This window comes from Carassius carassius, chromosome 15 (genome assembly GCF_963082965.1).
Source record: "Carassius carassius chromosome 15, fCarCar2.1, whole genome shotgun sequence".
Classification (NCBI taxonomy): Eukaryota; Metazoa; Chordata; class Actinopteri; order Cypriniformes; family Cyprinidae; genus Carassius; species Carassius carassius.
The window spans coordinates 15,514,804-15,541,209 of record NC_081769.1 but is presented as its reverse complement, the minus strand read 5'-3'; the positions used below and the strand labels follow the sequence as shown (position 1 = coordinate 15,541,209).

Here is a 26,406-nt window from a genome sequence, read left to right as displayed (position 1 = left end):
AATTCATTACTCACAGACTGATAGATTTCAAATGTTTATTTTTTTTTTAATTTTGATGATTATAACTGACAACAAAGGAAAATCCCAAATTCAGTATCTCAGAAAATTTGAATATTGTGAAAAGGTTCAATATTGAAGACACCTGGTGCCACACTCTAATCAGCTCATTAACTCAAAACACCTGCAAAGGCCTTTAAATGGTCTCTCAGTCAAGTTCTGTAGGCTACACAATCATGGGGAAGACTGCTATATTGACAGTTTTCCAAAAGACGGAGGGCAAGACACAAAAGGTCATTGCAAAAGAGGCTGGCTGTTCACAGAGCTCTGTGTCCAAGCACATTAATAGAGAGGCGAAGGGAAGGAAAAGATGTGGAAGAAAAAAGTGTACAAGCAATAGGGATAACCGCACCCTGGAGAGGATTGTGAAACAAAACCCATTCAAAAATGTGGGGGAGATTCACAGAGTGGACTGCAACTGGAGTCAGTGCTTCAAGAACCACTACACACAGACGTATGCAAGACATGGGTTTCAGCTGTTGCATTCCTTGTGTCAAGCCACTCTTGAACAACAGAAGGCGTCAGAAGCATATAAAGACAAAAAGGACTGGACTGCTGCTGAGTGGTCCACAGTTATGTTCTCTGATGAAAGTTAATTTTGCATCAGGGTCCCAGAGTCTGTAGGAAGAGAGGAGAGGCACACAATCCACGTCGCTTGAGGTCCAGTATAAAGTTTCCACAGTCAGTGATGGTTTGTGGTGCCATGTCATCTGCTGGTGTTGGTCCACTGTGTTTTCTGAGGTCCAAGGTCAACGCAGCCATATTCCAGCAAGTTTTAGAGCACTTCATGCTTCCTACTGCTGACCAACTTTATGGAGATGCAGATTTCATTTTCCAACAGGACTTGGCACCTGCACACAGTGCCAAAGCTACCATTACCTGGTTAAGGACCATGGTATCCCTGTTCTTAATCTGCCAAACTCACCTGACCTTAACCCCATAGAAAATCTATGGGGTATAGATGTGATATGCCAGACCCAAGAATGCAGAAGAGCTGAAGGCAACTATCAGAGCAACCTGGGCTCTCCTAACACCTGAGCAGTGCCACAGACTGATCGACTCCATGCCACGCCGCATTGCTGCAGTAATTCAGGCAAAAGGAGCCCCAACTAAGTATCGAGTGCTGTACATGCTCATACTTTTCATTTTCATACTTTTCAGTTGGCCAAGATTTCAAAAAATCCTTACGTTGTATTGGTCTTAAGTTATATTATAATTTTCTGAGATACTGAATTTGTGATTTTCTTTAGTTGTCAGTTACAATCATCAAAATTAAAAGAAATAAACATGTGAAATATATCAGTCTGTGTCTAATGAATGAATATAATTTACAAGTTACACTTTTTGAATGGAATTAGTGAAATAACATGTTAGCGTGTCAATTAGGCCGTAGTAACACTTCAGTGATACAGGTCATGTCCAGCCAATGAAGTGCAGACAACATCTTCCCTTGATATACTCAATCATTGCCTGAGAAACAGATCCACCATAAGAAGAGCAGTGTGTCCTATTTCTTTTACAATTGGGTCTCCTTTGAGATCCCAAATCCGATTGTGTGTGTAATAAAGTGAAGACAGCCAGGCCCTGTTCTGGTTTATGTATTGTTTTGTTGTTTCTGCAGCTCCAGCACCCACCCAGCCACCGACCGCACCAACAACCACGACCCCTCCTCCCACCATCCCCCCAGCCAAAGAAGGTGGGACACCAGTGTGGGAAAAACTGGCCTGTCTGCCATTGTTTTTCCCTGTTTGTTGGCCATGTCCCTATGTGTTGTGTGACCTTTCACTAACGTACATCTCTGCTGACAGCTAACCTTTTCTTATTCTCTGAGCCACTCTGCACTCAATAAATATGTCTGAGTCTCCCCAACACATCTGATAAAAGCACACATAACTTATTTAACTTCCTTATATGGATCTTTTTTAGATCCCTCATTACAAACTTTATATTGGTTTCATTGTCTGGCCAAAAGCTTATAGTGTTTAATGCATCATAAAGTAACACCTGAATAATTTCTTGCCCTGGAACTAAATGCTTCTTTAGATTTATTTGTTCGTTTTATATGGCTTTATCTCTGGGGTTTGGGTAGTCACCTGAATGCATGGACCTGCATGTCACACATTGCTCTTATAAAGGATAGGTCACATGGTAAGAACTGAAACATTTGCTACAATCAGTATCTCAAGAAATCAAAATGCGAGTTTAATTTAGTTCTTGGATGAAAATGTGATATGCCTCACAAACTTGCTTTTTTAATGGTAATATGTAAAAAATGGTGGGTTTTAATTAATACCAGTGAGTCTAATGAGTCTGTTTACTTAAAAGATTCAGTCAGATTTGATCATTGATTCATTCTGCGTTAAAAGCAAACTGAATTTTCAGCAGCCATTTTGGAAACCGTGATACATTTTTGGTCATTTGAGTAATAGAAAATTTCAGTCGTTTAAAATTTTTGAAGCCTTTTGTAACATTGAAAATGTCACTTTTTATAAATTTAATGTGCCCTGCTGAAAAAAAATGATTTTGTCTTTAAAAGAATAGTAGTTGACATTCTATGGCTATTAGGGAGCATTTTTCTTTTGTTTATTATGAATCATTGAATCACTCAACCAATTTGTTACAATTCACAGAGTTGTTCATGACCGAAACAACCCATTTATCTCCTTGTTCTGAATGAGATTGACAAACTGAACGAGATATCTCAACTTCTACACTAATGAGACTTTACGAACACAACACTTTTCATTCATACTCGAAACAGCGACTCATCCAACCCATGACATGCTCCAAACTCTTAACAGGACAGCCGACTGAGTTTATGCCTTTATTTTAGGGTGACAATGTGACCGTACAATTACACAAATAGGTAATACTAATTAACTACATGTCCTATGTACTTACTATAGGGTTCAGTTTAAAATCTGAATAGGGTTTGTTGCTTAACTATGCATAATTTGTAGTTATTTATGTAGTAAGTATGTGTCATTTAGCACTTATTGATATAATCTAATTTATTAAGATTGATTCAGTCACTAAATAACTTTGACTTGAATAAAACCAGTTAGATGTTAGTACATAAAGCACATTTTCAGCTTACTGACAGTGTATGTGTTTAGTCTTAAATCCTGCAAAGCATCAGTCTGGCAGAGTATTGCAGAGGTATCTGGGAATTAATTAAGCCTCCTTGTTTTATCCAGCTAGCTGTGATGGAGATCCTGTCAGTGAGAAAGGAAGTGTTTGGAATCATTTGACATCTGTTGTACTGCAGCGCTTGCACAGTAATGAGAATTTCTTATTTTAGCTAGTGATTTTTCACCTGCTTCCACTCTCTCTCTCTCTCTCTCTCTTTTGCTCTGTTTTCGAACTTTCTCTCTCAGTTTGCAAGGCAGCCAAGGCAGACCTTGCCTTCCTTGTAGATGGCTCCTGGAGTATCGGAGATGACAACTTTCAGAAGATTATCCGATTCCTATACAGCACAACTGGTGCACTTGACGTGATTGGCCCCGAGGGAACACAGGTATGCTGCACGTGAAATATTTGTCAAATTCTGTCTGCTTTATATTGTTATATTGTATATGTTTATTTGTTTACATTGTATAACATTTCTAAAAAAAATTTATGAAAAAACAGACTATCAGGCTAAGCTAAAAGCAAAATTCTAAGTGTAATTTTGTCAACACAAAGCAAACTGACTGTTTTTTGAGGGCACAAGTACTTATTACAGGAATTATATACTTAATGTTTAAGAATTTACTTAAAAGAATAGTTTACCCAAAAATTCAATTTTGCTTATAATTTACTTACCATCAGCCCACCAAATGTAAAAGAGTTTCTTTCTTCATCGGAAATCAACAGATTTGGAAAAAAATAGCTTTACATCACTTGCTTACTAAAGGATGTCCTGCAGTGAATGGGTGCCGTCAAAATGAGAGTTAAAACACCTGATAAAAACATCACAATAATTCACAAGTAATCCACACGACTATACGTACACTACAAGTACACACTTAACATTAAAAAGAAAAAAAAACCTGCAGATTGAAAAGCTCTGTTTTTGAAAAAAATAAATAAAAGACATGTAATGTCTGGTTTGCTTCAAAAAGTTTTTTTTTTTTTCCTTCTATCAAAAGATCATTTTTTGGACTGAGGCATCATGGGAATAGCTATTCTGGGCTAGAGACCACACTACCAAACATTTAACCCAGTAGCCTGAGAGAACATTTGATAATAATAGCCTTTGTCTAGACTTGTCTGTCCAGGATTCAGAAGATCTTCATCACAACCCATCAGCAGCTTTAGGGATCACAGCGGTGGACCTACTACAAGATATGTGAAAACTGGGGAATAAGCACTTTCAAGGGCAGGAGCTAAAGTAAACAGAGGAACATGGCACGGATAAAACATCTTCTTTTACACACAGATGTTTGCATTCTGTCGTCTGCTGTAGGCCATGTAGATAAGTTTGACTTGGCTCAGACTGGTTCAACATCAGCAAACTCTTATGCCTGATGACATGGCTTTTGTGTCTCTCTTTTTTAGAGTGTGGCCTAGTGGTTAAAGATCTGAGCTGGTAATCACAAGGTTTTAGGTTTAAGCAATCCACTATGTGACACAGAAAAACACTTATGGGTCAAAAATGAACCAGGTTTTGAAACAAAAATACTCCTGATATTATTTAAATCTGGTGGGAAAAGGCCTCCATAGTCAATTTCTCTCTCTCTTTTATTTAATTGTAATTTTTATTTTGGTCTTATCTAGCATCTTTTAATAATTTCTTTTTTTTTCCAGCAAGGACACATTAGAATGAAAATAAATAAATAGAGATAGAAAAGACATGTTAAATGCTAAAATGTTTCAATTTCAAATAAATGCTGTTCTTTTAAAACTGAAATCCATCAAAGATATTATCACAAAAATAGTATTATCACAGTTTACACAAAAATAAGTAAAAATAATATAAGTAAAAATAAGATGTGTTTCCTGAGCACCAAATTAGCATATTAGAATGCATTTTGAAGGATCATGTGACACTGAAGACTAGAGTAATGATTCTGGAAATTCATCGCAGGAATCACAATTTAAAATATATTAAATAGAGAATTTATGTTATAATATAATACAATATAAATATAATGAATTAAACAGTATTAAATAATGTAAAAAAAATATAGTATGCCTCTAGAAACGATACAGAAATGCCAATTTCTGAATTTAAAATCAATTCTAGGGGGGAATACTTTCTGACATTGATGTACTGTTGTTTTCAAACATGGCTACTAACTTACTTTCTACGACTGACAGGTGGCCATTGTTCAGTTCAGTGATGACGCCAGAACCGAGTTCAAGCTCAGCTCCTACAGCGATAAGGAGGTTCTGCTGAACGCCGTGCAGCGCATCACCTACAAGGGAGGAAACACTAAGACAGGCATGTATCTCAATTCTCAGACTGAATTAAACACAATGACAGCTGCTCTTGTGATGGAAAAACTGAGTTTGATCACAATATCCTCAAAGATCTCTGTGCACACAAACATTCTACTATCTATCTATCTATCTATCTATCTATCTATCTATCTATCTATCTATCTATCTATCTATCTATCTATCTATCTATCTATCTATCTATCTATCTATCTATCTATCTATCTATCTATCTATCTATCTGTCTGTCTGTCTGTCTGTCTGTCTGTCTGTATGTTCATCCTCTGATTCTATTATTCATTCATTCTATTGATTACTCATTCTGCCATTCATTATCCTTCACTCATTCTATTGGTCATTCTATCACTTATTCTGTCATTGGCTCATTCTGTAGTTCAGTCTATCGTTTTCTCATGCTATCATTTTATCCATCCATCTCTCATTTGCTCACTCTCTTGATTGTTTTATACTAGTCTCATCTGGCCTGCACTGCATTACAATCTTTAATCTTGTCAATATTTAAAACTCCTTCAAAATGTCTGGCCATACTTTCTCAAGCTAACATCAAAGTTTGTCTTGACCATTTTATAATTTCAAGTTCAAGATATATTCTTCAAAAACAAGTTTTCATATTAAGTTTCTTATTTTAATTATTTTAAGTATGTTTAGATATTTTTTACTGGGAAACCGGATATAAACACTAATAAACAGTATTTATTTATTTATTTTAATTGTCCTTTAAACAGTCAAAGCCAAGGAGACAAATATTAAAGTTCTTATCTAATAGCCATAATGGTTTCCTGGTGAACAGTATGCTAATCCACAAGATAGATCTGGACCACATTTTATCTAGATCACATTATACAAAACAAGGTCTGCTTTACCATTTTGGAAAATCATGCTGGTCTTGTAGGTGTCCAGATTTATTCATAATACTTTTGATAGAAATTCTTTATTAATGTTCTTTTTAAGAAGACCTAGACCAAGAACTTCACAGTATAAGTTTGAAAAGCAGCACAGCTCCATCTCAGTGAGCAGCAGAGCAGCATGGTGTGTCCCTGCGCTTGTGTTCATGCTGTCTTGCTGTGAGTCTTTTTTCTAAAATGAAACACCTTTCATTCCACACAGCGAAGGAACAGCAGCCCCCACCCTGATGTGTCCTCACACACAAAAACGTCCCCGTACAAGGTATATTCTCCATGACAATGAGCCCCCCGTCAGTTGCTGTGCTTCATTGGTGAGACCAGATACATGTCTGTGGACATGTGTGATCCAGGCATTAAGAGCCCAGTGCATTTATCCATCCTGGCTTTACCGGGCTGCTCATTTGAAACATGAGCATGACTTATTTTTAGATGGGTATTAGGGCTAATCCCTTGCCTGCATTTTCATATATTCATATGCAGAGGATGAGGTGAGGATCAAAGTGATTGGCCTCATTCAATGTGTTTAAACTCAGAAAAAAGTCAGTTCTGAGTATTAACAGGGTCTATATGGTTCTCTGAAATTACTTTGGAAGATATTTAAATGGGGTGATGTTGTTTTGATGTTCAAAGTTTTCAGATTTTTTTTTTTTTCAGTTTTACCTGATGGTATGGTAAATTTTTGTGGCCTATGGCATGGCACAAACCCACATATTTTCTCATTAGTTTATTAAAGGAATAATTAATAAGGAATATTTTGTAATTATTTACTCTTATGTCATTAGTTTATTAAAGGAATAATTAATAAGGAATATTTTGTAAGCACCCCATCACTCTCCTTCTTGGTCAAATAGCCCTTGATGCCTTCAGTGTGACTCTACGATTTTCATAGTCATGAAAATAAAGAAAACTCTTTGAATGAGAAGGTGTGTCCAAACTTTTGGTCTGTACTGTATATATAAAAAATTATATCTGGTGTCTGAATAATTTTTGGTTTGACTGTTAAAACTACAAAGTAATTCAGTCAAGAGCAGTGAGTGATTTTCATTTTCATTTTCTTGGATTAACATTACAGCAGCCAGTAGCTAAATTAGGCGCGGTCACTTTAAGAGATGATGAAGACATCCCATTTTTTTCCTCAACTGTTTACTTTCACTTAAGAAATAACTGACAGTTTTTTTGAGCATAATTTCCAAGGTGGATATTTTGACATATTTTGTATGTATTTGTCGGTACAAGAGCAAAAATAAGCAAATTCGATGTTCAAGTGTTTTGAGACGCCTTTCTCTGCATGAGCCCTGAACACCAGAACACCGAGAGAACTGAATTGGGTTCTTTCACACCTTTTTGTTTGTTCAAACTGCGATTTGTATTTGTTCGTTCAAGTGCAGGAGGGACTTCGAGGAGAACTTCGCAGAAGAGAGCTCGGTTCAGTGTCGCTGTCCGTGATACGCGGCTCTCGATCTCTCTCGTGCGCACCGAACACAGCGCGCGAGTAACCGGCTACTCTGTTCAGCTTTTCCGCGTCTTGTTTTTGGATGATTTAATGTTTAAATCGACAAGCGGTAAGGCTTAAAAACACGTGAAAAAGATAAGCTTTCGTGACGATGCACAGCAGTGGCCCGTCAACTGTCCTGAGCATCTTTTTAGGCTGGCCTCAGCCAGTCGGTTATATATAATATCAAGGTGAAAGTCATCATTGCTTAGTATAGACCCAGCTCCAAACCCAACTTTGAGAATAGATTAACGGCAATATTTTTTTTATCGCCCGATAAGAGTCTCACGTTAACGCAGCACGTTAACGCCGATAACGGCCCACCACTAATATATATATATATACACACATATATATATATATATATATATATATATACAGTCGTGGCCAAAAGTTTTGAGAATTACATTAATATTGGAAATTGGAAAAGTTGCTGCTTAAGCTGCTATAATAGCAATTTGCATATACTCCAGAATGTTATGAAGAGTGATCAGATGAATTGCATATTCCTTCTTTGCCATGAAAATTAACTTAATACCAAAAAAACCTTTCCACTGCATTTCATTGCTGTCATTAAAGGACCCACTGAGATCATTTTAGTAATCGTCTTGTTAACTCAGGTGAGAATGTTGACGAGCACAAGGCTGGGGATCATTATGTCAGGCTGATTGGGTTAGAATGGCAGACTTGACATGTTAAAAGGAGGGTGATGCTTGAAATCATTGTTCTTCCATTGTTAACCATGGTGACCTGCAAAGAAACGCGTGCAGCCATCATTGCGTTGCATAAAAATGGCTTCACAGGCAAGGATATTGTGGCTACTAAGATTGCACCTAAATCAACAATTTATAGGATCATCAAGAACTTCAAGGAAAGAGGTTCAATTCTTGTAAAGAAGGCTTAAGGGCGTCCAAGAAAGTCCAGCAAGCGCCAGGATCGTCTCCTAAAGAGGATTCAGCTGCGGGATCGCCACCAGTGCAGAGCTTGCTCAGGAATGGCAGCAGTCAGGTGTGAGCGCATCTGCAAGCACAGTGAGGCCAAGACTTTTGGAAGATGGCCTGGTGTCAAGAAGGGCAGCAAAGAAGCCACTTCTCTTCAAAAAAAAACATCAGGGACAGATCGATCTTCTGCAGAAAGTATAGTGTATGGACTGCTGAGGACTGGGGCAAAGTCATATTCTCCGATGAAGCCCCTTTCCGATTGTTTGGGGCATCTGGAAAAAGGCTTGTCCGGAGAAGAAAAGGTGAGCTCTACCATCAGTCCTGTGTCATGCCAACAGTAAAGCATCCTGACACCATCCATGTGTGGGGTTGCTTCTCATCCAAGGGACTGGGCTCACTCACAATTCTGCCCAAAAACACAGCCATGAATAAAGAATGGTACCAAAACACCCTCCAACAGCAACTTCTTCAAACAATCCAACAACAGTTTGGTGAAGAATAATGCATTTTCCAGCACAATGGAGCACCGTGCCATAAGGCAAAAGTGATAACTAAGTGGCTCGGGGACCAGAATGTTGAAGTTTTGGGTCCATGGCCTGGAAACTCCCCAGATCTTAATCCCATTGAGAACTTGTGGTCAATCCTCAAGAGGCGGGTGGACAAACAAAAACCCACTAATTCTGACAAACTCCAAGAAGTGATTATGAAAGAATGGGTTGCTATCAGTCAGGATTTGGCCCAGAAGTTGATTGAGAGCATGCCCAGTCGAATTACAGAGGTCCTGAAAAAGAAGGGCCAACACTGCAAATACTTTGCATAAATGTCATGTAATTGTCGATAAAAGCCTTTGAAACGTATAAAGTGCTTGTAATTATATTTCAGTACATCACAGAAACAACTGAAACGAAGATCTAAAAGCAGTTTAGCAGCAAACTTTTTGAAAACTAATATTTATGTAATTCTCAAAACTTTTGGCCACGACATATATATATAAGGGGTGTAACGGTACGTGTTTTCGTACTGGACCGTTTCGGTACAGGGCTTTCGGTACGGTGCACGTGTGTACCGAATGACCGAATGCAATATTTTGTGTGCGGAACATAGGTACAATGAACAACCTGCAGTTTAATGTTTGCATTTCTTTCCCTTACTGTACCGAAAAAATTAACCGAACCGTGACTTTAAAACCCAGGTACGTACCGATTTTTGCGTACCGTTACACCCCTAATATATATATATATATATATATATATATATATATATATATATACAGGTCCTTCTCAAAAAATTAGCATATTGTGATAAAGTTCATTATTTTCCATAATGTAATGATAAAAATTAAACTTTCATATATTTTAGATTCATTGCACACCAACTGAAATATTTCAGGTCTTTTATTGTTTTAATACTGATGATTTTGGCATACAGCTCATGAAAACCCAAAATTCCTATCTCAAAAAATTAGCATATTTCAACCGACCAATAAAAGAAAAGTGTTTTTAATACAAAAAAAGTCAACCTTCAAATAATTATGTTCAGTTATGCACTCAATACTTGGTCGGGAATCCTTTTGCAGAAATGACTGCCTCCATGCGGCGTTGCATGGAGGCAATCAGCCTGTGGCACTGCTGAGGTGTTATGGAGGCCCAGGATGCTTCGATAGCGGCCTTAAGCTCATCCAGAGTGTTGGGTCTTGCATCTCTCAACTTTCTCTTCACAATATTCCACAGATTCTCTATGGGGTTCAGGTCAGGAGAGTTGGCAGGCCAATTGAGCACAGTAATACCGTGGTCAGTAAACCATTTACTAGTGGTTTTGGCACTGTGAGCAGGTGCCAGGTCGTGCTGAAAAACGAAATCTTCATCTCCATAAAGCTTTTCAGCAGATGGAAGCATGAAGTGCTCCAAAATCTCCTGATAACTAGCTGCATTGACCTTCTGCCCTTGATAAAACACAGTGGACCAACACCAGCAGCTGACATGGCACCCCAGACCATCACTGACTGTGGGTACTTGATACTGGACTTCAGGCATTTTGGCATTTCCTTCTCCCCAGTCTTCCTACAGACTCTGGCACCTTGATTTCCGAATGACATGCAAAATTTGCTTTCATCCGAAAAAAGTACTTTGGACCACTGAGCAACAGTCCAGTGCTGCTTATCTGTAGCCCATTTCCAGCACACGCCTGTGCACGGTGGCTCTGGATGTTTCTACTCCAGACTCAGTCCACTGCTTCTCAGGTCCCCCAAGGTCTGGAATCGGTCCTTCTCCACAATCTTCCTCAGGGTCCGGTCACCTCTTCCTGTGTGCAGCGTTTTTTGCCACACTTTTTCCTTCCCACAGACTTCCCACTGAGGTGCCTTGATAGGGCACTCTGGGAAAAGCCTATTCGTTCAGAAATTTCTTTCTGTGTCTTACCCTCTTGCTTGAGGGTGTCAATGATGGTTTTCTGGACAGCAGTCAGGTCGGCAGTCTTACCCATGATTGCGGTTTTGAGTAATGAACCAGGCTTTTAAAAACCTCAGGAATCTTTTGCAGGTGTTTAGAGTTAATTAGTTGATTCAGATGATTAGGTTAATAGCTCGTTTAGATAACCTAACCTATGCTAATTTTTTTGAGATAGGAATTTTGGGTTTTCATGAGCTGTATGCCAAAATCATCCATATTAAAACAATAAAAGACCTGAAATATTTCAGTTGGTGTGCAATGAATCTAAAATATATGAAAGTTTAATTTTTATCATTATATTATGGAAAATAATGAACTTTATCACAATATGCTAATTTTTTTAGAAGGACCTGTATATGTGTGTGTGTGTATTTAAGCATAACAGACAATTATCTTTTCTTGTAAATTTTGTCACTAAGATCGCAAATTCGATTTGCGAAAGCACACAAAGCTCGGCTTATAACACAGCACAAGATACATTTCTGTTCGCAAGATTCAAATCACAAATAATATTGTTGAAAAAAAACGGGTGAATGCTGAACACTTGAGTTACCATATAACTATAAACTGTGATACAAGTTCATCAGCATGCATTGATTAATCTCATGTTGTGGCAAAAAATACAAAATAAAATAAATAAAGTTAGTTGCAAAAGAGCGAGCAGTGGGAAGAATGAATCTAGAGCCCTGCTTTATTAACAAAGTGCATATTTAAAGTCCAAACCACTGCATTCTTGCCTAAAAAGACTACATTCCATGATACAAAATCAGTATTATTTATAACATTTTAGTAGATTTGGGAGTCCTCCATGACAATCGCTGTAAGAAGTCATGCAAGCAGAGTGATACAAACGGTGAAATGTTTGGAGTTTTGTTATCACTAGAATATCGCACTGCTGGAATCATATTCGAGACCCAGAAATAACTGTATCTGTCTATCTGTCTACACACACCACACACACACACACGCACCCAGCATTTATTTATTTATGTCATATTTTTTAAATGTTTGTTCTTCAGAAGAAAGAAAGTCATATGTGAGGGTTCTAGTTGATTTGTACACGCTAGTCTCCTCTCGAACAAGTCGATTCAGAATGAAAAGTATTAGCCGAAGCTCACAAACACAAATGAACAGTCAGTGCCCACTTTGACCGATGCTGCAGTCATGATGTCTTGTTCATCTGTCAGTCAAACAGCAGTGCTTTTGCCCCCGTCAACTCGAGGCCACAGTTAGCCACAACTCCAATCTGCAGTCGAAATTCTTTTGTTCTCACCTGTTATTTTAAAACAAAATAACTCCCACTTCACACGGTGCTGCCGTCTGCTTCTTTAGTTTGTCATTTGTCTCCTTCTGACAGGAGCTGAAGAAAAGCCAGACAGAGAAACAGGCAGCTTCAGAAGTCAGTCAGGCATGGCCACAGGGTCCCCTTGTTCAGTTCGTCAAAATATATCACCAAAGTGCAGCATCTCAGACACCCGTCCATATTTTATTCAGAGTGCAGGTTTGTAAGGGGATTTTGTCTAATACTCGCTGATCCAGGGGAACCTGAGACGTTTCTGAGAGATTAGAGATGCAAATTAGAAATGAGCAGCCCGTCTGATGTCTTGCAGCTGCAGTGCCAAGTTAGTAATAATGGTAAAATATTGAAATGGGGCAGTGCAGCTTGTTAGATCCCATAGTTCAGGTCTGCTGGGAGTGACGGCTGGGACGCATCACGGGAAAAGTGCTTGGAAAATTCATTTTATCAGAGGTCTGACTTTGCTTTGCTCTGTGCTAAATACTTGGCACTTTGTGAGCTTAAAAATAGTAGGTGAGACTGGTGTTGGCTCGCACAATTTCCGTAACCCAACTAGGTGTAAATGAAAGTGTAAGTGCTTTTGTAAAGCACACACAAAATAAAATGTATTTGTTAGTTAATGACAAAAGTTGTTCAACAAACTCCTAAATGGAAAATAATAATATTAATTAAATATTTACATTTGTATTTAGAAAATCTGTATTAACCCAAACATTTAAAAGCATATAACATTTAATTAATAAAAAGTATACATTATTTACTTAGCAAAAAATGTATCATAAAATATTATTTCTTTATAATTTTACATATTATACATTATTATGATGATTATTATTACCTTTATTTTATTTATTAAAAATATTTTTAAGCCATTTTAAGTAATTAAATAACAACTAGGGGAACGTTCTCTCTCACACTCTTTTCATAAATTTTGTTTGGCAGGTTGTATAATTTTTTGCAGGCTCCAAAATGTATGTGCACAATAAACAATTTTTTTGTTACAGAATAAAAAAAGATATAGTATATATAGAGATATATAAAATATAAGAATTAAAAGGAAAAAATTGAAGGACATTTTACTTTGAATTAGCATATTAAATCTGTGTGGCTCAACAGGGCTAACATTCAGATGTTATTTTCTCCTAATACAAATTTTTACAAGAAATGTACTTTTTGTCTGCCAACTCTTCTAGCCAACCAACTCCTTTCCCCTAATCATAAGCAAACACTTAATTGAGAAGATGTACCACAAAGCCAAACTAACAGTTGGATAACTTTAACAAGCTCATAGTGTCCTGGCAGAATCATACGATCAGTCATGGCATTTTCTGTTTTGCTTAATTTTTTTTATTTTTTTTTGACTGTAAAAACACAATGAATCAGAAACCACCCGTCATATAGCAGCTTCATTTTCACACCATTTCCAGGAAATCGTTTATGAATTCGCACCTTTCAATAATTATTTTTTGTCAAGTTCTTTCGTTTTGTTCTTTCACCTCATTGATTGTCCTTCCAGCTCTCTGCAGGTACTGGCATAAAGTTTCAACAAAATATGTCTCTCTGGCAAATGCAAATCACTCTGTCAGGATGCAAGTTCCTGTAAAATCCATCACTTTTTGGCATCCAAGAGTCCGTGAAGTGGTGTAAATCCTGCTACTGGCATGAGACAGTCTGTTTATGACTCTTGATTCAGGTCGCGCCATTAAGCATGTGAAGGAGGCCATCTTTGCTGAGGACGCGGGCGTAAGGAGAGGCATTCCTAAAGTGCTGGTGGTGCTCACGGATGGGCGATCTCAAGATGATGTCAACAAGATCTCGAAGGAGATGCAGATGGAGGGTGAGCGATTCTAATCTAAAAATGAGCATAATAAACAGCAGCTGTAGAAAAACACTGACTGTCTAGTGGTTTGGTTGTTTCTGTTAAAAATAGAACTTTAAAGGCTGTAATAAAAGTACTGTTTTCTTGTTTCACCGTAGGCTACATCATCTTTGCCATTGGCTTCGCTGATGCTGACTACGGGGAGCTGGTGAACATTGCCAGCAAACCAAGCGAGAGACATGTGTTCTTTGTGGACGATCTGGATGCCTTCAAGAAAATTGAAGAACAGCTCATAACTTTTGTTTGTGAGGCTGCGACTGCCAGTACGTCCCTTTGAGAATCCACAGAAACTTCCTCTTGCAGTTTGCTGTGACATGTGGTAGAGAACTTGCTAGTTTTAATATGCTTAGACATGCTACACAATAAGTATTTTAAGGACGCCAATTTTCATTGATTTTTGAGAATGAAGTGACATTCTTGTGCTAGAGGATAAAGTCCCTGATTTCACAGAACAGTGTCTGTATTTGAGAATAGCTAGGATGGTATTTTGACCAATCAGAAACCAGAACCAGAACTGTCTTGTACAAGTAATGTTATACCTTCAAGACATTTTATTGTGTTTGAAACACTCATTTCCAATAATCAGTGTTTCATATCATGTTTACTATCAACATATACTAACGATGACAAGTCAAGTCAGTTTTAGACCAATCAAATTTATAAACTTTTGAATCAAAGTATTTCTGGATTGTTGCTGGCCAGACTACATTAAATCAATGCATTCATCCAGGCCATCCAGTTTTGAGAGCAAAATCCACAATCAATATTTAGAACCAAGTCCAAGCAAATATTTTTTCTCTGTTGAAAATGTTACACTTGAATGTATGGCACAGTATGCAAGAAAAGATCTGTCGCTTACATTTCATTGCAACTTTAAGATTAATTATACTATCAAAAAGTTCAGAAGTTGATGGATTAGCAATAACAAATGTGTTTTAATATGATGAAATAAGGTTGCTATTTCAGTATGTTAATACGTCACAATGCTGTTGATAACATTAATTATTGAATGAATACAAAAAAACTCTGGAATACTCTAATTTGGTCAAACACATTTTTTTAGTGTCTTTGGCATGTTTGCTAGTCAACATTTGACTCAGAGGAAGATAGGTAAGCAACGACTTGCGATATTATTAAGGGATGAATGAAGTTGGAAGACTTTTAAGATTGCAGGGTAATTACTTTTGAATTACTTTAAGTTCTTTGCTCTTCCGTTCTCTGAAATCATCCCTTGTGAGTTTACGTCAAGTCTAAAATAAAAGTTGGAAGTTTGAAAATGGTCTCTGAACAGAAAAAAATATTTAAATGCATCATGTAACCTATAATTTCCAAAAATCACTTTGTTCTAGGGGAATTGATAGGTTTTACACTCTGTTCTATTTTCTTTTACAGCTTGCCCCTCGATGTTAATGAGCGGGAACACTTTAGCTGGTAAGACAACAATAAATGCTCCTGGTTCACACTAACCTCTCCATCATTGCTGGGTAGGAGGAGAGGATCTAAGGAATTATTGAAGAATTAGATCTATTCATCCACTGTCAGTATTTAACAACCCCTTTACTTAATTAGGACCAGAGGGTCATGTTATTCACACCATAATCTAGATCTGGAAGAAAGAAAAAATTGCTTTTCACATGGCCTGTCTTTCATTAGACGGACAAACATACTGTTGCTTGAACCATTGTTGCTGTTTCAATCAACTTTTTGCTATAGCTACTGTTTACACAAGAGAAATTAAATATATATATATTTTTAAGTGTATGATATAAAATATATTAATATGTAATATACTTGAAATATTTATAAACTAATGTATAATATTGAAATCTGCCATAGGAAAGTATTTTAACACTTTAAGACATCACAGTGCAGGCCACTGAATAAACCACTCTTTATCATTTCAGATTTACATTTTTTTTTTTTTATTTATTAATTACCTAAAATTTGATGTGCATACACTACTCACTAAATGTTTGAGGCCTGTATGATTTTATTGATGTTTTATTATTATTACGATTTTTATTTATTTCAAGAATTGTATTTATTTTATTTAGAAAAAAAAAATGAATTAAATTGTTCAAAAGTAATAAGAACATTTAATACTGTTAAAATAGTTGTTCTCAAATCAGTTTCTAAATATTTCATGGTTTGCACAAAAATATTTCCCTTCTGTTTTCCAGTTATTTTAACTTTTGATAATATTGTTTCATGAGCACCAAATCAGCATATTATAATGATTTCTGGAGGATCATGTGACGCTGGAGTAATTACAGGAAGAAATTATGTTTTAAAGCATATCAAAATAGAAAACGGTTATCTATATAATATTTTACAATATTACTGTTGTTTTTACACTGTATTTTTAATCAAACGAATGCAGCCTTGCTGAGCATAACAGACTTTGTTCAAAAACACTTTAGTATAGGGACCAATTCTTACTATTATCTAGTTGCTTATTAGCATGCCTATTAATAACATATAGGCTGTTTATTAGTACTTATAAAGTGCACGTTCTGCAAGACCACATTCTACATCCCTAATACCTAAACTTAACAATTACCTTACTAATTATAAATGAGCAGCAAATTACAGTAGCAGTTTAACGGTACTGTTTTGTTAGATAAGCATACTTCAGGTTAATCCGTTGTCCTTTGCAGGCTTCCGTATGATGGAGATGTTTGGTTTGGTGGAGAAGCACTACAGCAGCGTGCAAGGTGTCTCAATGGAGCCTGGGACTTTCAACAGCTACCCCTGCTATCGGTTGCACAAGGACGCCCTCGTCTCTCAGCCTACCAGGTGTGTGTGTGTGTGTTTGTTAACTGTTTATATGAATGAAAGCGTAACAGCACGCTCAACTGAAACTCTCTGAAATGAGAAAAATCTGTGTTAGCTTTAATATGTCACCTGTCAAATCAAAACCATAATACAGATCTAGTTTAATGGATTCTAAATGAAGTGGTTTTAGTGAGCAGGAACAGATTAGCCCCACACTTAAATGCAAAATAAAGAGTGATCGGTCTTCTGTGCCTGATCCCAGAGCACTGACCCTCCTCCTCCTCCTGTCTAGCATGCGATAATATTTAGATTAGGCTTCACTTTCCTGCGCTCGGGGGAATGTTGTTATTACAGTGGAGGGTTTCAGCGCAAGGGTCTCCTCTCCTGTAAATCTCGCAAACCGCAGCCTCGCTTTAACTCGCACTCAGGCAGCTGGGAATTACTACAACACTGTTATTATGATAATCTCATCTGTGATTATGAGAAAGGCCAAAGACTCACGAGGTAATGGCAGCAGTTCACATTTGTTCTTCAGAGGAGAGTGCTTGTGTAGCAGAAGATCTGTTTAACTGGTTGTGCAATTTCTTTAGGTTTATTACATTTATGTGCCATTGTTGTGCTATATTTCACACTGATTTGTCTGATTCATTTGTCCCATGTCGGTTGCACAGGAATGGCTAAAGGGGGATAAGAAATATCAATATATTTGACGTTTTTTGCTCTTGTTGAGAAGTTATGAGAGTGGTTTATCTGTATTTTTATTTTCTTAACTCTCTAAAAATTAAATGATTAAAAAACTGAAATGAAAAGACTTAAAAATGAGTCACAATATGAATGTCAAGACTTTCAAAAAAAAAATAAAAAACATGTTATCAAATAGTCTGATGCCTCACAAATTTATATATATATACATATATATATATATATATATATATATATATATATATATATATATATATATATATATATATATATATATATATATATATATATAAATAACCTAAATTTAACCCTATACATGACATGCTAAGAATGAGTCTTATTCATTTGTTGTCACATTTGATTATTTCTGTTTTAGGTGAATTGTGGTTGGAATTCTGTGATTGAACTACAATGTGGCCAAACACTATTTATCTAAAATGGGGGAAGAGTCTTAATTTGTGGCCATAATATCTTTCTCTTCCATGGTATTCTCTTTCCTTTCACATATCATGTGTGGGGCTACTCAAAACCTCAGAAAAAAAAAAAACTTTAAAAAGTGACAAATCATTTCAGTTTATTATTTCAAACCTGATGTGAAGAAGTTTGCAAATGTATGATTTATGTTGACAGGTATCTACATCCCGAAGGCCTTCCCTCTGACTACACTATATCAATGCTGTTCCGCATACTGCCTGAAACTCCTCAGGAACCATTTGCATTGTGGGAAATCCTTGACAAAAACAATGAGCCACTTGTGGGCATTATCCTGGATAGTGAGTATTACTGTTTTTGCTTTATGCCCCTATGTAGGCCTAACATAAAATATTTCATTAATTTTCATTAATCTTAATAATAATAATAATGGTTTAATAATAAAACTTTCTACAATAATATATATTATTCCTTTTGATTAATTATATGTTCATCAAATAGTGGTTCTCAACTGGTGGGTTGTAACACTGCTAACCAACCAATATAATCATGAAAAATTATAGTAGCAAAAAATATGGGATGATCTGCTTTTATAAGGTTTTAGAAAACGCATTGCAATTTATTTGTTGCAGGTGTAAAAAGGTGTTTGTCTAATACACTGTGTGGTTCCTTGGCAAAAAAAAAATATGCAGATGCCAGTGTATTCTTAAAAACCATGTACAAAAATACACAAGATAAAAGAAAATACAATCATTAATGCATGGAAATAAAAATGGAATAAACATGGTGTGTGCTGATCAAAATGCATTTTCTGCAGTGAAACTTTGGCTGGCGAGAGCATGAAACCCTTGAAATCAAAACCAAAATGGACAGTTTTCCTAATCCAGAAAGGCTTGCACATATGGAGTGTATGTTTGATTGCCTACATTTGATGTCCAATGTGAAATCTTAGTCCTGAAACAAAACCAGTCGAGAACCACTGACTTAAAAGATCTAAAACCCTTGAGTCTAATGTTTTCTGTCTCTCTTCAGACGGAGGGAAAACATTAACCTTTTTCAATTACGACTACAAGGGAGAATTTCAAACGGTGACTTTCGAAGGAAGTGAAATTAAGAAGATTTTCTATGGCAGTTTCCATAAGGTCAGTCTGTCTTCCATTTATGATCCAGCTATGACTATGATTACAGAAACTATACCGTCATTTGTGTTTCAGTCTCATGGCTGAGGTTTTCTCTTTCTTGTCAGGAAAGTCATGATTTAAGCTGGACTTTGGAAACGCTTGAATTATAGCAACCAAAGTTTGTTCATTCATACTATAACCATTCATGTACCAAATGACCAAATACAGCTGAATACACAAATTTTAATTTATAAAATTACCTAATTTTCTTTATAGTTATGCCTTGACTGTCAGAACCAAATATCTCTGATGTTTTTAGTATGTTTTAGCTGTCTGTTTTGCCTCATTCTCACCTGATTATGTACAAGTTTGGGCACAAGAGAATTTTATGTCACATGAAATTGAAGTTTTTCCAAATTACAGTAGATTCATAATGTTTAAGCAGCTATTTGGTTAGTTACTGTAAAACATATATAGTTCAGTCATGCAACTGTAGATGGCGCAGGCTGACGGGTTGTTAACGTAACCGATGGTACTTAGAGTTAAACTTGCCACAAGCTGATTGGTTCATGCTGCATATGCAGCAAGTGAGCTTACTGCCTTGCATTTATATATAACTGACTAGCATTCACTTAAGATTCCTGCAGCGTGCTTTCAGAGTTTTATGAAACCCTCCTCCTTCCCCAGCTCCACCTGTATAGATCTGCTAGGGGTTATTTTATATGCTATTTGTGCAGCAGCAGTATGTTTTAAATACTCATGACTCAGTATCACCATATGCATTGGCAGTAGCAAATTCTACAGCAGTAATCAACAGCAACAGCAATTCAACAGCAGCAGCGTAGCAGATCTATTCCGCCAAGACAAAATACATTAACATTGTCATATTAATCATGCTAAAATCTTCGGACTTCTGACGCTTTCTGACCTTCAGATTTCATCTTTGGATTTTAAATTCTATACATTTTGTTCAATCTGCCAATTATTGTTTGATCTCACACTTCTTTTGGGGAAAAAAAACAGTAGGCATTTAAATACACTTTTATATTAACTTAATTTCAGCTAAATGAATTAAAGTTTAAACTAAAAGACAAAAACATAATGTATTCACACATTATATTATTTCACCCAGGGCATGCACTACAGAGTCCTGACAGTATGAAAATGGTTTATGATAGCCCTGTCCTGTTCATTTTCTGTATTCTTTCTTCACATCTGTGCTGGTGAAGAGCTCTCTATCACTCTTCTGCCCTCCAGTAGTTTTGAGACGCTGTCTGATATATTCCAAGGCTTTGTGTGTAACTTGTCTGGTTATAATTCCCTTTTTCTGCCAAGTGTGTTCTACCTTTGAGTGCATGACAAGCCTTTGATGCAGTGGCGTGTGTGTTTATGAGCGAGTATTCTCCTGACATCACTTATGATGTGTTTGTAGGGTAATCCCTCTTGGCAGAGCTCGTCAAGATTAGAGTCTGTGAGTAATACAGATTACTTCAGCACCGTCTCCGCTCCGGATCCTGAATTAATAAATATATCTCTGCCTGTTTCATCTAAATGGTGGGGAATAAGCAGGATTTGGACACTTTCATTGAAGAATTTCACCTGTCCTTTTTATCGCTCGTTCAATAGTTTTCTGAAGACAGCTTTTATACTTTTATGTGGATCATTCTCAAATTTTGATGACAAACATGTCTCTTGACTTTTCAAGAAACTATATTATTAATATAAGATTAAAGAAATTTGTCAGATTTCCCTTTAATCTGCTTTTCTACTTGTATGACATTATAAATTAGCATTATAACATTATAAGTCTCATTTTTAAACTTAAGTTAAACTTTACTATTTATTTTATAAAGCTGTATTTTGATAATAAAAAATATTCTAGAAAAGTTATTTTAGGTACAATGTAAGAAGTTTAAATGTGCATATAGTGAATTTTCCCTGTATGTTTTAGAACTGAATCATGTTAATTTTTGGTTATTTTGTAATTGAACTAAATTACTGAATTAAAATAAATGATTTGAACTACAGTAATTAATTTTATTAATTACGTTATTATTTATTTATATCTTTTTGTTTAAAAATGTTACTTGTAATTTAAAATTTTAATGTCAAAATTAGTGGTGGGCCGTTATTGGCATTAACATGCTGCGTTAACGTGAGACTGAAAATATCGCCGTTAATCTATTCTCAAAGTTGGGTTGGGAGCTGGGTCTATACTAAGCAATGATGACTTTCACCTTGATATTTTATATATACGATTTATATTTTATATATTTTATAAAAACTCAGGACAGTTGACGGCCACTGCTGCGCATCGTCACGAAAGCTTATCTTTTTCACGTGTTTTTAAGACTTACTGCTTGTCGATTTAAACATTAAAGAGAAATAAAATATTAAAATATAACAAGACGCGGAAAAGCTGAACAGAGTAGCTGGTTACTCGCACGCTGTGTTCGGTGCGCACGAGAGAGATCGAGAGTCGCGTATCACAGACAGCGACACTGAACCGAGCTCTCTTCTGCGAAGTTCTCCTCGAAGTCCCTCCTGCACTTGAACAAACAAATACAAATCGCAGTTTGAACAAACAAAAAGATGTGAAAGAGCCCAATTCAGTTCTCTCGGTGTTCTGGTGTTCAGGGCTCATGCAGAGAAAGGCGTCTCAAAACACTTGAACATCGAATTTGCTTATTTTTGCTCTTGTGCCGACAAATACATACAAAATATGTCAAAATAATCCACCTTGGAAATTATGCTTGAAAAAACTGTCAGTTATTTCTTAAGTGAAAGTAAACAGTTGAGAAAAAAAATGGGATGTGTATTATATTGAATGCGTCCATTGTCTCTTAAAGTGACCGCGCCTAATTTAGCTACTGGCTGCTGTAATGTTAATCCATGAAAATTAAAATCACTCACTGCTCTTGACTGAATTACTTTGTAGTTTTAGCAGTCAAACCAAATATTATTCAGACACCAGATATATTTTTTGATATATATAGCAAAACTGTAATAATGTGAGAAATGTTGAAGGTGTCTGAATAAATGTAGGTTTGATTATATATTTCATTTTTACATTAAAGACTATCCAGTGCTATTTTACATTTAATTATTTGGTTTCCGTACCTTGACACCTACAAACTTGAAAAAAACTTAAACATTGTGTAAATAGCACAAATAAATAAAAATAAACGAACATACAAATTAAACAATTTCAAACAGGGCCCACTGGTACAACCTTCACCGGGTCTCCGCTGACCCCAGCTACGGCCCTGCTCACGCCTGTTTCACACATACTCCGTCTGCAGTGCGTTTGCAGTCCGTGTGCGTTACGTATGTGGTGCAGCACGGACTCGATGTGCTTTCACACAGGACGCTATTGGGTACGTAAACGATCGCTGCACTGCTGCAGACGCAACGCTCCTGGAACGCAACTGGAATCCGTTAACATGTGTGCGTAAAAAAATATGCAATGCATACGCACTGCAGACGGAATATGTGTGAAACAGGCGTATGGTTGTTTGCACCTTGTGCAATGTGGAATTAGTTTACAGCTTTTTCAAGCACTTTGTGATGCATTTTGGAAACAGGAGATGAGCCCCCTTTCTAATGCACCACCTAGTTTGATAAACCCCTTCTCAAAGACTTACTGTTTGTCCATTTTATTTGGGTAACACACATATTCTGAATGCTGTCGGCAGAATTTAAATGAGACATTTTGATCGAGATTAATCTAGATTAATTTCAAGATCACATTGAGATTAATCTAGATTAAAAAAATTAATCTATTCCCACCTCTAATAAAAATACATCTCTCTGGCTTAAAATGAACCCAAAATAAGTTGGAAATTAAAAACTTAAGATACTTAATTACTAGAGGCATAGGTAATAATCAAAAGATGAATGTATTAATAAGCTATTTAATACATGTTTTTGTAATTATTATTTATTATACATATTGCTAAATGTTAATTTATTAAACAAAATAATAAATCTTAATTTCCATTTTACCTTGGGTTCATTTTAAGCAAGAAATATAGTAATTGTGAGATAAATAAAAACATTATCAAATATTTAACTCAAATCGCTGGGTCAAAGCAACCCAGTTGTTGGGTTCTTCCACATTACACCCCACTTGGGTTGTTTTTAAGTGTACTGTTACACTGCTTAATTTTTATTTAATTATTTATTTTTATTAATAAGTGTGTTTTTAGATGATACTGACACTTAGAATCTCAGAAATCTCTTTCTTCATTTGGGAAATAAAACCAGATAAAATTATTAAACAAATAACAAATGATCAGTTATGATGTATAATAATGTCAAAATAAATATTTACCATCACTTTCATGGGAGAAAACTGAATTAAATCCAAAACTTTGAGCATTCTGTAAATCAGAAAATCTCCATTATATTAGAGTGTCCCAGATACAGTGTTTAACAGAGCGATAAACGCAAACTAACACACCCTACATTAATTTATCTCTATTTGCATTTAAGTGAGCGTTCAGTGCACAAACCAATATAATCTGCTTTATAGAGCTCCGCAACAGCATTGAGTTGGCATGGTTTCATTTTGTAGTTACTAATGAGATCCGTATTCGGGGCTTGTGGCTAAAGCTGAGAGTTTGTCTGGCCACAGCTCAATCTGATTTCCATAACGTAAACACTTTTTGCACGGCAGTCGCTGTCCTCAATACCATTGACCCCAAGTAACGCACAGTTGGCTTCAGTTGTTATGACAGCTTTTAAATAAACTTGGAAGATCTCAGAGGATCTAGGACTCTCATCGGCCCTCTATTAAAAAAAAAAAAAAACAGCTCATTCCTCTGGACCATGACTTATTCCACACTTTCTAAAACCAGTGCTCAACGGTTGCAATTTTGTAAGGTCGTGAGAGGAAGTCATGTGGATGCTGCTACGCTTCAGATACATGCTCATCTTATGGAAGTTATTTGGTAGTGTTCTGTACTTTTATGCTCTTGTGTGCATTTTGAATCAAGGTTAGAACTGTGTAGAATACATTTGGAGGAAGTGCTGACACACGCACTTTAAAACTGAGTGAAACATGGCTACTCTGACAACACTTGTTCATAAACAGCATACATCATGAAGAAATATGTTATATGTGATAAAATATGTGTAATCACATTCATAATGTTTTTTGTCACATACTAGCTTTGGAGATGTTTCTACATCTACAAAAAGAACTGATTCATTCATTCATTCATTCATTCATTCATTCATTCAGTGTGAATTATTTTATTTTATTTTTTGCTTTGTTTGTTTGTTTTGTTTCCTTTTGTTTCGTTGTTTTTGTTTTGTTTGCTTGTGTTTTTTTTTTTGTCTGATTTTGAATTGTTATTTAAATGTGATCTTGACAAACAATTAAACAGATTTCACTTTGTCACAATTCAAGTAGATTGGACTGTACTTGCAGAACTTGAAAAAGCTGCCCAGGGGCGTTATGAGTATGACCGTCAAATGAACTGAAGGGGCTTTGTCTCTAATGCTTGCCTGGTTCTGTCCCTTAGGCCATAAAAAGAAAGACGCCACTGATCTGCTTATAATACAACGTTGAGGAGAGACAAAAGAAAAAATACAAGCAAACACTGGGAAAAACGTTTTCTTAAGCTGTTTTTCTTTGTCTTGTGTTGTTTAATTATATTATATTATATTATTATTATATTATTATATTATTATATTATTAAATCTAATTTTTGTTAAAAGTATTATTAAACAATGCACACCAAAACACATACCCCAACACATAAAAGCATAAACCATACTAACCTGCTAGTACTACCATACAAACCAAAAATACAGATTAACAAACAATCACTGTATGTCTAAATTGGCAACAGCCTGCTGTGTGAAATGCGCCAGTTCATCATGTTGGAAAGAGAATTATCCTGAAACTGATCAGGAGGCAGGTGTGACCATCAGCGGCCACTCCTGCTTAGAAGATAATCATTACACACCAGCAGACCAGTTCAGACACACTCATAAACACTGTCAGGTTCAACACATGCAACACATGGACATGTCACTGCTGCAGCTGCGCAATCCAATTGGCTTTCGCCGCAGAAACACCTGCCGCTCAGAAGATGGAAGGTGATATTCAGTATGAAAATCCTTATTTGACAAAGCACAAGTCTAGCACCTCACAGACTTTTTCCCGCCTTGATAGAGAAGTTTAATTTCTGAGAATTAAACAGCCTCTCTTCATAATGCTTTATAATTGACATTAATGTGAGATTTCAGAATAATGAGCTTGGTCTGAGTCTGCTATCAGCCCGCCTGTCTGACAGCACACTCGCACTTACAATTGCATTCAGTGAACTGGAGAAAATTGAGTTTTAGACCCCAAATCCATTAACAGGCGACGTGTGCTGTCTCATACTGAAATATACTCTTGACATACAAATATGAACTTTTGCTAACACTGTGTTCTGTTTGAGTTTTGCGGTTGTTATGGACAATTACAGTTCTCTCATCTGACTGACAATAAATCAGGAGAGACACTGAATGTAGACACGGCAAGGTTGATTTGGTTTTATATTGGTGTGCGTTTGTGAACTTGAATGTTTCTGTGAGATTCACTTGAAGTCTCAGATTGAAATTGAAAACTAAGAATTTGATATTTAACCCCGTCAAGTCTGACATTTTAAAATAATGCTTAGAAACCACAATAAAGTTCAGTTTTTTAACATTAGTGAACTAGTTAACATAAACAAACATAAAAAAACACTTCTACAGCATTTATTAATCTGAGTTAAAGTTGATTCTAACATTTAGTAATACATTATTCAGATCAAAAGTTAATTAATGTAATGGCAAACGTGAAATAACAATGAAAATTTGTATTTTTATTAACAAACTTTAACAAAGATTAATGCTTTAACAAATGTATTTCTCATTG

General features: G+C 36.1%; 1 protein-coding gene across 1 annotated transcript in view; it reads left to right on the top strand.

Moving 5' to 3' along the window:
* Positions 1–26,406, top strand: part of col14a1a (collagen, type XIV, alpha 1a) — a 124,289-nt gene that overhangs the window by 70,521 nt on the left and 27,362 nt on the right. Inside the window, exons 25-33 of the mRNA XM_059567544.1 lie at positions 1,679–1,753; positions 3,435–3,574; positions 5,359–5,482; positions 14,275–14,418; positions 14,559–14,723; positions 15,853–15,891; positions 17,118–17,256; positions 18,568–18,710; positions 19,402–19,511. Coding sequence (XP_059423527.1) covers positions 1,679–1,753; positions 3,435–3,574; positions 5,359–5,482; positions 14,275–14,418; positions 14,559–14,723; positions 15,853–15,891; positions 17,118–17,256; positions 18,568–18,710; positions 19,402–19,511 — 1,079 coding nt within the window. The remainder of the gene's footprint in view (positions 1–1,678; positions 1,754–3,434; positions 3,575–5,358; positions 5,483–14,274; positions 14,419–14,558; positions 14,724–15,852; positions 15,892–17,117; positions 17,257–18,567; positions 18,711–19,401; positions 19,512–26,406) is intronic.